General features: G+C 59.9%; 5 protein-coding genes across 5 annotated transcripts; 4 read left to right on the forward strand and 1 right to left on the reverse strand.

Moving 5' to 3' along the window:
- Positions 1-670: 670 nt before the first annotated feature.
- Positions 671-4,519, forward strand: PAN0_002c1203 (uncharacterized protein; the record flags this gene model as incomplete). Its single annotated transcript, XM_014803370.1, has 1 exon — positions 671-4,519. One exon carries the CDS (start codon positions 671-673, stop codon positions 4,517-4,519), a length of 3,849 nt encoding a protein of 1,282 aa, XP_014658856.1.
- A 609-nt stretch (positions 4,520-5,128) lies between these two features.
- Positions 5,129-6,163, forward strand: PAN0_002c1204 (delta subunit of the central stalk of mitochondrial F1F0 ATP synthase, ATP16; the record flags this gene model as incomplete). The annotated part of the gene is made up of 2 exons (XM_014803371.1): positions 5,129-5,266; positions 5,795-6,163. The coding sequence occupies 2 exons, from the start codon at positions 5,129-5,131 to the stop codon at positions 6,161-6,163; spliced, it is 507 nt and encodes a 168-aa protein (XP_014658857.1).
- A 383-nt stretch (positions 6,164-6,546) lies between these two features.
- Positions 6,547-7,388, reverse strand: PAN0_002d1205 (transcription initiation factor IIE subunit beta; the record flags this gene model as incomplete). The annotated part of the gene is made up of 2 exons (XM_014803372.1): positions 6,547-6,785; positions 6,863-7,388. The coding sequence occupies 2 exons, from the start codon at positions 7,386-7,388 to the stop codon at positions 6,547-6,549; spliced, it is 765 nt and encodes a 254-aa protein (XP_014658858.1).
- A 296-nt stretch (positions 7,389-7,684) lies between these two features.
- On the forward strand, positions 7,685-8,119 carry PAN0_002c1206 (uncharacterized protein; the record flags this gene model as incomplete). Its single annotated transcript, XM_014803373.1, has 1 exon — positions 7,685-8,119. One exon carries the CDS (start codon positions 7,685-7,687, stop codon positions 8,117-8,119), a length of 435 nt encoding a protein of 144 aa, XP_014658859.1.
- A 74-nt stretch (positions 8,120-8,193) lies between these two features.
- PAN0_002c1207 (ATP-binding cassette, subfamily D, member 2) lies at positions 8,194-10,476 on the forward strand (the record flags this gene model as incomplete). Its single annotated transcript, XM_014803374.1, has 1 exon — positions 8,194-10,476. The coding sequence occupies one exon, from the start codon at positions 8,194-8,196 to the stop codon at positions 10,474-10,476; it is 2,283 nt and encodes a 760-aa protein (XP_014658860.1).
- Positions 10,477-10,623: the final 147 nt, after the last annotated feature.

Below are 10,623 nucleotides of genomic sequence, written 5' to 3' on the forward strand. Positions count from 1 at the left end.
TGGATCCAGGGCCGTTCTCATGTACAGTATCACCATCACAATCATCCATTCGCACATCATTGAATGAGCTCATGAGGTGAGCAGTCACCACAAGCACCCACGGTGCTAGTGTTACAGCCAAAACGACCCGCTGTCAGGTCCATGCCATGACTGGGGTTGGCAGGAACGACGATGGACACATTCGGCTTCAGACGCAAAGTGTCTGTCCAAAGGGTCTCACATGTGGAGTTTTTTTTTTCCCTTTGCCAGCCAGGGTCTGGAGTGACGGGCCTTGCCCTGCTGCTGACCAATGGCTGTGACTGCCACATCCAAGCCAGGTCTCTTTCGGAAGAAATGCCCAAAAAAAACAGGCCGAGTGGCGGCGGCTGCTGTGCTCGTGTGGCTCCGCGTCCTTTTTTTTCGCGAGTTCCGGGCTTTTGGCTGAAAGGCCAACTTCAACACTCCACGGCTTCGTCATTTTGCGGACCTTCTCCCTTCACACCTTTCCTAATCCTCCCACCGACTCGCCTTCACACCGCTCGGGGCGCGCAGAAGTGACAGCCGTCAAAAGCTCAGATCCGATCGCTGCTCTCGGCTTCATCCGCACTGCTCGCACGCAATCCGGACCCCTCGACTTTCTCGTCCCTCCACACATGGCATCGATGACCAACGGACGGACACAGGTGATGGTATGATTGGATCTCGATGCCTGGGTCCAGGCGGTCCGGAAACCGCATCACGAGCGCTTCGTGCCTCCAGTGCCGTGCGCGCACCATACGTGCTCTCACCGCCCGTGGCCGAATGCTCATATCGAGTGTGGCAACCACCACCGCCGGCTCCCCATCTAGAGACCCGTCGTAGCTCTCGGAGCTTCACGTCCGACTCGCACGTAAGCGCACACTCCGCCAACACCTCCCGCCAGGCTACATCTGCCGACCCTGGCAGCATCGAGACTTTCGTTCATGACCCGCCTTTCGCAAAGGCCAAGGTCAAACGACTTCGACGCGTGCACAACGCGAACCCAAGGGATCCTTTTGGAGCATCGCCCGGTCTGAAAGCGCATGCCTCGGCGTCATCACAAGACTCAATACCTTCCGGTCACGACCGAAGCTCTGACCCCGTCACAGGCTCACACCTGCATCCGCCACGCGTCACCGACTCGGGAGAGCAACCGCCGGCGCTTCGATACACCCACCGTCTGGATCCATCTTTGCTGCTCGAGTACCTCACCACGAGCGGAACCGAAGCAAAACACCGCATCAAAAGCCAGCTGCCTTCAGGTCTCCTTCTCATCGATGCATATCTGCTTCTGCGAGATAGCCACCCGGAGAGCCTCTCCGCCCTCTCCATCCCAAACATCTACTCTCTCATCAGACATGCTGGCAGGGAGAGCCTCGGTGGAGTCCTTTCCCTTCTTCTTCAGGACATCGTGGGTCCCGAGCTCAACAACCCCAACGGTCCTCCCGGCCTCTTTCAAGTCAAGGCTGGAACACAAGACCGCTACAGGCTCCTTCGTGAAATCCTTGCGCGGTGCACCCAAAGCGACTTTCTGATACACGACGGCAACATTCTCAACATCTTCACGCTCATCCTCCACGATCTTCGCCAGATCCGCCAAATCGATACAGACACTGTCGAGACCGATCCAAGCAGCGCTTCTACCATCGACAGAGCGTATGTCAATGGAGACGCTGGCAGCGTCCAGATCCCCGACAGCTTTCCAACCGGAGAGGCCAGGCGTCTCGTCAAGTTGGCTTTGCAGTTTGACCGACCGGAGCTAGGCCCAATCGTCAAGGCTCTTCGAGTGCATCTCGAGACTCGGAACCCAACCTTTCCAACAGCCCGTGAGGGTGCTCAACTCATCGCTTACTACCTCCAGCCCAACTTGCGCGACTTCGAGTCTGGTCTAGACGTCGTTCGCGCACTCCGCGACACCAATGCTCTAGCGCAAGACGTGATCGACGATGCTGTCCACGACGGCAGACAGTATTTCGACGCGCTACAGACTGCTTTCTCCTCGGTCCCGGACGACACACATGCATCACCGTCGCAAGAGGAGCTGGAAAAGGTCTGCATGGATGTCTCGCTCCGTCTCGTCGGCATGAAGTGCCTCATGGCCCAGCGCCCCGACGGAGGAGTGCAGTACCGCATGACGCTCGAAAGCCTGCTATCGAGCTTTCGATTCGATCTGGTCGACTCCTGCCAGGATATCCCGGGCTGTGACCTTCGATCTCTGCTCGAGGTCCCCGTGAACAACATCCGGACCATCATCAAAAACTTGCTGCAGAGTCAAAGCGACCCTCTCAACGAAGTACTGTCCGTTCTGCAGCGATGCGACCCACGCATCGTAGCCATGCTTCCGAACTCCGATTTGCAGGAAATCTGCGATGTAGGCCGTGACCTGGAAACGCTTCGTCAGGCTACCGAGATCTATGCTCTCTTCGTCAAAGCCAAAACGACAGCACGCCTGCCCCTTCAGGCGCGGCACATTCTCGCGCGCGACGGATGTCTGACGAACGCGGAAATGTTTCTGATACTCATGCGAGTATTGCTGGACAGGGGTCAGAAAGTCGGCATTGTGGCCAATCTGCGTGCGCTCGGCGTGCTTCCCTTGACCGAGGCGGCCGTGCGTCAGCTCAACCTGCGCTTCGCACCTGCACAGAGAACCAGTCTCATCACGCTGTTGGCCAAGGCTGGTGCCACCGACGACGCATTCCTCCTGTTCCAGCACTGGACGCAATGCCGCTACGAGGAGGGCCTCGACGTTGACTCCGCTCGCAGTGTCGCTGCCAAGTTTCGCGGTCCTGACTCGATCCAGGTCGGAGATGCGCTAATGGAAAGACAGATCCGACTGATGCAGGAATCGGACCGTCAAGTCGCCATCTCGGCCTCGTGCGTTGTCGCCCTGGTCCGCTCCTTGTGCTCGAACCGGCGTTTAGGTGACGTAGATGCCTCGCCAGCGCCCGAGACGCAAGCGGCGTCCGAGGCGCCAAAGGGCCCTACCGAAGGACAGCTGCGAAGGGCGCGATTCGTCATCGATGCGTTTGTGCAATCATGCACATCGGTGGATTGGACGCACTATCGGCTCACGGCGCTGGCTCAAGTATGCTTCCTCGTCAGGGACGTGCCTGGCGCCTTCTATGCGCTCGCCCAGATCAGTTTTCTTCGTCAGTTGCCAGACAAGCTCGACATTACGGTCCTGCTCGGTGGACTGATGCATGTTGACCCGGACCGGGCGGTTAGGCTCTTTATCCAGCACGCCTCGGTCCCCAAGACGCTCACAGCGCGTGCCAAGCAAAATACCGACGCGTTCGACGCTGAGCCGGCTTCGCAGGCGGAGAGCCGAACGCACCGATCGGCGACCCTCCCTCCCATGAAGGCATCGCCAACGTTGGTGTCGATGCTCATCAATCGTGCGATTGTCCAAGGTCGCACGGACCTAGCGGATCGGTTGTACAAGTTCGGCGAGATGAACGGCATCAAGAACCTGCCTGGTCATGTGGCATCTCTCCGAGCGCTCTTCCTTCCGGATGTCGCACCGAACGCCGTCGTCAAGACGATCGATCGCGCGCACGAGACTGGATGGAAGTCCGATCCTGGCTTGCTCGAAAGCCTCTCGCAACGACTTCTTCGGCGTGCCGTAGAGCGCATCGATGCTCCTGGCGAGGTGTCGAAGCAAGTGGGAGTTGGCAGAAAAGGTGGCAGGGAGCATTTCGCGCTGCCACCTCTCAAAAGGCTAGACTTGGCCAAAGCTGCTGCAACACTGATGCGGATGAGTGCGCAAAGCATGGACGTCGTCAATCTCAAGTCGGTTCATCTTGTGCTCGAAGCCATCGACAGCGTCAAGACGTCCTTCGCCCGGCCAAATGCGAAGAGAGCCGCCTCTTCTCCGACTGCAAGGCAGCGCGATCCGGAGAAACATCGGCTGCAGTGGATCGGAATCCTGGACGAGCTCGTGCACCGGCTTCGCTGGACCACGTTCTTCGACACAGGCAACGACTATCGGCACAGCCTTCCGTTGTGGAAGTCGAGCAAGGTCAGGGACGGGCAGCTTATACCAGCCGAGCTGGACGACATGATGACGCTCGGGTTCGATGGCCGGGGCCGGAAACGACAGGCGGCGGGAGAAAAAAGAGGAGCGTCAGCGCCACGCCTGGCTGAAGCAATGGACGAGTCCCAGCACGGAAACGAAGCTTCGTCGTCGGAGGGTGGAGATGTCTCTAAGGACGCTGCGCTGCAGCAGCCTCGTGCATCCTCGCCCAATGTGCTCCCTGCCATCCTTTACCGGCGACTGATTGAGGCGTATCTGGTACTGGCGGATGCCGAGGGTGCAGCAGAAGTCGCCGCGTGGATGCGCGACGAAGCAGGAATGGAAATCGCCGAGTCTCGGCATGTCGCCAACGTCTTTGTGAGCCGAATCAAGGCCGCGGTACGAGATAGAGAAAGCGACACGGATCACGAATCCGAGACGAGTAACATTTTGCGCATGCTGGCCGGCCAGCAGGGCACGGCAACCACGAAGCGGTGGTGGATCCCCTAGAGCTCGAATGTGGACCTCATTGTATACTACTCTACATTGTCAGGGAAGCCAGGTCTTTGAAACATGTTCACGACAAAGTCTGTCGTGTAGAGAAAGGGCAATCTGGAACAGCGAGAAGCAGCTTGCGGCGATAGTGTTTGAGAATTGAGACTGATTCGCACGATAAAATTGCGCTTGTGAGCAACCGTTCCCGCCCGGGCTCGTTGTCTTCGCGGGCGGGCAGGGCTGATCGGATCGCGCCCCGGAGGCAGCCTGCGAGCTTGGGATCGGATTTGAATTTGTGGCAATTCGCACCTTCTGGCTGGAATACGCTTTTTCGCGCCGGCGCAATACAAATCGCCTGCGAAGGGGCACTTGAAGGGCACTTGAAAATCCACGGCGAGAAGGACTGGGAGCGGCGAGGCAGCTGCTGAGGTTCTGGCGTGCGAGAAAGCCAGGGCTGCGCACCCAACGCCGCTGCTCGGCCAGCTTCTTCGCTTGGCTCAGGCTCGCGGAGGGTTGGGTGCGAATCCGAATCGCATCGTCGCTTTTGGTCTGGCTTGGTGTTCTTCTCCACCTCACCTTCTTCGTCCACACCTCCCCGACGTCGTTCTCCATACATCGACCACAATGATCGCCCGCGCCGCCCTCCGATCCAGCCTCCGCGCCGCCAAGGCTCCCAGCCCGCTCGCCCAGCTCGGCGCCCGCCGTGGCTACGCCGAGGCCGTGAGCGACAAGCTGAAGCTCTCCTTCATCCTTCCCCACGAGGTAAGATCCATACGACCGAGGAAGATCCCTGCTCGCTCTGCACCGTCATGATATCAGCACATGCAACAGCGAAGGAGGAACACGAATCGCACGACAGAATAAGATGCTCAGAAAGCAGGATACACGCAGCATGGAAGGATTGGCAGAGTTGGCGGTGGATTGCCTAGAATGCGGTGGATGCAGTGGTACAAATTGCGCACCATGGCACGCTCCGACTCGATGACAGCGAAGGGGAACAGTATGACATGCTGCTGGCCTCTGGATCGATAGCGAATGCATCAGGGCTTGGAGTTTGGAGGCTCATCGCAGACTATCACTGGACGGCCACGTAAGGAGAGCAACGGCGCCATCGTCGCCTGCCATCAGCACTGTTCAGTTGTGCGCTGCATCGAGGACCTACGCACGGCTAATCTGTTGGAATGCTGGATACGAGAATGACAGATGCACGAGCAGGGTTCTCGATAAGATCCGCTGGACCGGACGATTGCTGACTTTTTACTACCCTCTTTCGCATTTGCCCGCGCTCAGGCCATCTACAACTCGACCGAGGTGACGCAGGTCAACATCGCGGCATCGACAGGAGACATGGGTATCCTTGCCTCGCATGTTCCTTCCGTCGAGGAGCTGCGCCCCGGTGTGCTCGAGGTGGTCGAGTCGAGCGGCACCAAGAAGTGGTTCGTGTCCGGCGGCTTTGCCACGGTGCACCCGAACAACAAGCTGGTCGTCAACGCCATTGAGGCGTACCCGCTCGACAACTTCTCGACCGAGGCGGTGCGCTCGGCGCTCAGCGAGGCCCAGCGTGTCGCCTCGTCGTCGTCGTCCGCGGAAGCCAAGGCCGAGGCCGAGATTGAGATCGAGGTCTACACCGCCCTCCAGGCTGCTCTTGGCCGCTCCTAAGTGCGACGCAGCCAATGCCGCCCGCAGAACTCGTCGAGCCACAGCTTGAATCGATGCCCGCATAGGGACGATGTGGCGCAAAGCGCTGACAATCTGCGCGGTCTTGTCTGGTGCCCGCATGCCACAGACGAATACGAATCTTTTAGAATTAGTTGCTGAATGTGCTTGTGCTGCCATGCAGTGGCGATTTTGCGGGCTGCGAGCATCGGAATGCGGACCGACGCAGCTGATGTCTCGCGAGAGTTTGGAAGGCAGGGCGATGAGATTGAGATTGAAAGGCGTACGATACAAATACAGATGATGCAATGATGGGGGCGGGCGACAAGAATTCTAGGCCAGCAATGGCGGGTATGCGGGGAGAGAGTGAGTGAGAGCGCGGACCACTAGGAGGGCCTGACAAAGTCCTGCGAGAGGTCGACGCCTTCGAGATGGGTGTTTTGGAGCTTGAAGCGGCGCGGACCGGATCCCTTTTTCTTCTTCTTGTTCTTTGCGTTGGCTGCGAGCTGTGCTGCCGAGACGGGTGCATCGAGCATGTCGGTTGTCGTCAGACCCTCGCGCTCGAGCTCCTTGGGCAAGTCGACAAGATCCGGCACCTTGAGCTCGTGCCACAGCTCCTTGAACTCTATAGTAGCGGACGCGTTATCATAATCAGTATTCCGCAGTTGTGAAGAAAGTCAAGCCTGGAAGGAGAGCACGCACCGTCATCTACGCCCTTTGCTTCTTTGCCACGGAGTGGATTCCAGAAGACCTGTTTGATGGCGCCGTCACGTTGGCCGCGGAGCACGAGCACCTCCCTGTCCTCGCGCGGCTCGGCCTTGCTGAGCTCCTCAATCGCGTCTCTTGCTGCCGGGTAGCTCTCGCGCAGCTCCGCCAGCCGCATGCCCGCCGCCGACGAGTTGCCAGCGCCATTGCCTGGGTTGAGGTAGCGATCCTTGAGCAGAGAAACCAGGTCGGCAGGGGTGCGCAGATCGTAGTCGGGCTTGTACATCCACAGATCCGTCTTGGCATCGTACATCACACGATCGTGCACCTTGAAGCGCGCAAACAGTCCGCTGTTCGGATTCAGCAACGCCGGCAGACCCTGCGAGAGCGCAAAGTCTTCGAGGCGCACCGGGTTGGCATGGTGCTTTAGCGCATCGATGGCCGAGGCGAGCTGCGTGTTCTCGTGGATGCCCGAGCCTGTGTTGGCCGGCTGGCTGTACACCGTCGTAGGCTCTCGGCTCATCTTTGATCTAGAGCTGATCAGCTGACGAGCGGAGGAGGAGGTGTATGTGCGAGTGAGGAAGGGTCGAGTCCGATGGAAAGAGCGGGAACACTTTGAGGTCGGTCCCTGCGTCCGAAGCTGCAAGGACTGGGTGAGCGGATCGGGGTTTGGGGATCACATATCGAGATAGCCCGATTGCATTGGCCGCTGCACGATTCGGAGGCTCGAGCTGCATCCGGTCTCTGTGCTCGCCAGAGCGTTTCGGCTGGGTAAGTGTGAGGGTGCTGGCTGGCCTCGCTGAGTGACGCGCTGCCAAAATGTTCGAAAATCAAAAGCAAGCCACCACCGCTTTAGCGTCCGACCGGCAGCAAAATCTGAAACACCCTTTCACGCCTCAGTTGGGAGCTGCAGCTGCAGCTCACCGATCCGGTTCGAGCTCGACCTCGCGCGGGCGGCGGTACCAGCAGTGCAGCAGAGCAGCAGCCCCACACGAGCCCTGGCCAGCAGGCAGGCGCGCCTTCAAGCTTCCGGCAACCGCTCTTCCTCTGCACCACAGCACCTCGATCGGCACCCTGGCTTTGCATCGTCTGCCCCCGACGCTCTGGTCAGCATCGTCCTCGTCCTCGTCCTTCTTCTTATCACCTTACTCACCTATTCTACTCCGCGACCCCTCTTGGCACCCTTTCACCGTGGTCTGGTGCATTTCACGACCCCCCCTGGCAAGCACGCAGGACACCGTCCCGCTCATCTGATCGGCAATCTTTCCCGACACGGTTCTGCATCCAACCCTTGCGCTCTACGGCAGCGGCGCCCAATCTCTGCCACCATGCACGTCCAGTCTCGGCTCCGGCCGATGATGGACGAACTCAAGATGAAGGGCATGACATACGGCATCAACTTCTTCATGGCCTACCGTCGCAACCATGCCACCATCCAGCGCGTCCTTCGAGTCTCCTACATCCTCTTCATCCTCCACAACCTCACCCGCACCCTCCGTGCAGGTTCGAAAAAGAAGCCCAAGAAGGCCGCACCACCAGCCGGAGAGAACGAAAAGGCTGGCGCAGTTGCGAGTGCACAGCCAGCTGCCGACGTCGACGACTCTTCAGCAAGGGGCCGAGGTGGACGCCGTGGCAAGAAGAGCCGCGGTCCTCGTGTCGAGGTCGATGCCGTCTTCTTCGAGCGCCTAAAGCGCATCCTCCGCATCGTCGTCCCCGGCTGGCGCTCCAAGGAGGCTGGCCTCCTCATGCTCCACACCCTCTTCCTCGTTCTGCGAACCATGCTCTCGCTCTACGTCGCAGATCTCGACGGCCGCATCGTTTCCGCCCTCGTCCGATCCCAGACCCGCCAGTTCATCACCGGCATCCTCTGGTGGATGGCCGTCGCCGTACCTGCCACCTACACCAACTCCATGATCGAGTTTCTCCAGTCCAAGCTCGCCCTTTCGTACCGCAGCCGCCTCACAAAGCGCGTGCACGACGCCTACCTCACCGACATGACCTTCTACAAGCTCGGCAACCTCGACGATCGCATCAAGAACGCGGATCAGCTCATCACCGTCGACGTGGCAAAGTTCAGCAAGTCGCTCGCCGAGATCTACAGCAACTTTGCCAAACCCATCCTGGACGTCTGCCTGTACAACTACCAGCTCATGGGCCGCGTCGGAGCCGAGGCGCTCATCGGCATCAACATCCTCGTCTCGGGCTCGGCCACGCTGCTGCGCAAGCTCACGCCGCCCTTCGGCCAGTACGCCGCCACGGAGCAGCAGCTCGAGGGCGAGTTCCGCTTCAACCACTCGCGCCTCATCGAGAATGCCGAAGAGATCGCCCTCTTCCGCGGCCAGGCGGCCGAGCAGAACGTCATCGAGCGCGCCTACTTTTCGCTCATCAAGCACGTCAATCGCGTCTACCGCATCCGCATCATCCACGGCATGACCGAGGAAGGCATCATCAAGTGGCTCTGGGGCGCTCTCGGCCTGTGCATCTGCGCCGTGCCCGTGTTTGTGCGTCTGCCGGGCGGCGGCAAGGGCTTGGATCTCGGATCTCGCACCGAATCCTTTGTCACCAACCGTCGTCTCTTGCTCTCTTCCTCCGACGCCTTTGGCCGAGTCATGTACTCGTACAAGGAGATCTCGGAGCTCGCAGGCTACACCGCGCGAGTCTCGGAGCTCCTCGACACCATGGACGCCATTAAGGCTGGCAAGTTCGAGAAGAAGCTCGTCTCATCCGCTTCGATCGAGGAGAACGCGCTGGTTCTGCAGGGACGCGGCGCCATCCAGGAGGACACCTCGCGCACGGCCGGCGTCGAATTCCGCGACGTGCCCATCGTCAGCCCCAACGGCGACATCCTCGTGCCCAAGCTGAGCTTCCACGTGCAGCCGGGCCAGCACCTGCTCATCATCGGCCCCAACGGATGCGGCAAGAGCTCCCTCTTCCGCATCCTCGGTGGTCTGTGGCCCGTGTACGGCGGCACGGTCAAGAAGCCACCCACGTCCGAGTTCACCTACATCCCGCAGCGTCCCTACCTCTCGCTCGGCACGCTCCGAGACCAGATCATCTACCCACACACGGCGCAAGAGATGCGTGCGCGCGGCAAGACCGACGAGGACCTGCTGGACATTCTGCGTGTGCTGCAGATTGAGCACATTGTCGCACGCGAGGGCGGCTGGGACGTGCAGCGCGAGTGGCGCGACGCTCTGTCGGGCGGCGACAAGCAGCGCATCGCCATGGCGCGCCTCTTCTACCACAAGCCCAAGTACGCCATCCTCGACGAGTGCACCTCGGCCGTCACGCTCGAGATCGAGAAGATCATGTACGACCACGCCACCGAGCTCGGCATCACCATGCTCACCGTCTCGCACAGGCCGTCGCTGTGGAAGTACCACAGCTACGTGCTCCAGTACGACGGCCAGGGCGGCTACGTTTTCACCAAGCTCGACGCAGAGAAGAGGCTAGCGCTGCAGGAGGAGAAGCAGGCGCTCGAACAGAAGCTGCTCCAGGTAGCCAGATGGCAGGAGAGGCTCGATGCGCTCAAGGAGGCGAGGCGAGAGCGCACCCACTCGCGCGTCGGCTCGCCCGTGCAGGAGAAGTTCGCTCCTCTCGCGGCCGCCTGAAAATGTATCAAACCGCTGTCGCAGCTAATAACGAAGCGTATCTGAAAGAGAGTTGACCTTCGCCCGACGAGCGTGAGCCAGACAGACCGACCAAAGGGATCTGTTCCTGCGGTGCTTGTGGGGTCGAGGTGGGACTGGTCGTGCGAG

Source organism: Moesziomyces antarcticus, assembly GCF_000747765.1.
Source record: "Moesziomyces antarcticus DNA, scaffold: scaffold_v10002, strain JCM 10317, whole genome shotgun sequence".
In the NCBI taxonomy this organism is placed as follows: Eukaryota; Fungi; Basidiomycota; class Ustilaginomycetes; order Ustilaginales; family Ustilaginaceae; genus Moesziomyces; species Moesziomyces antarcticus.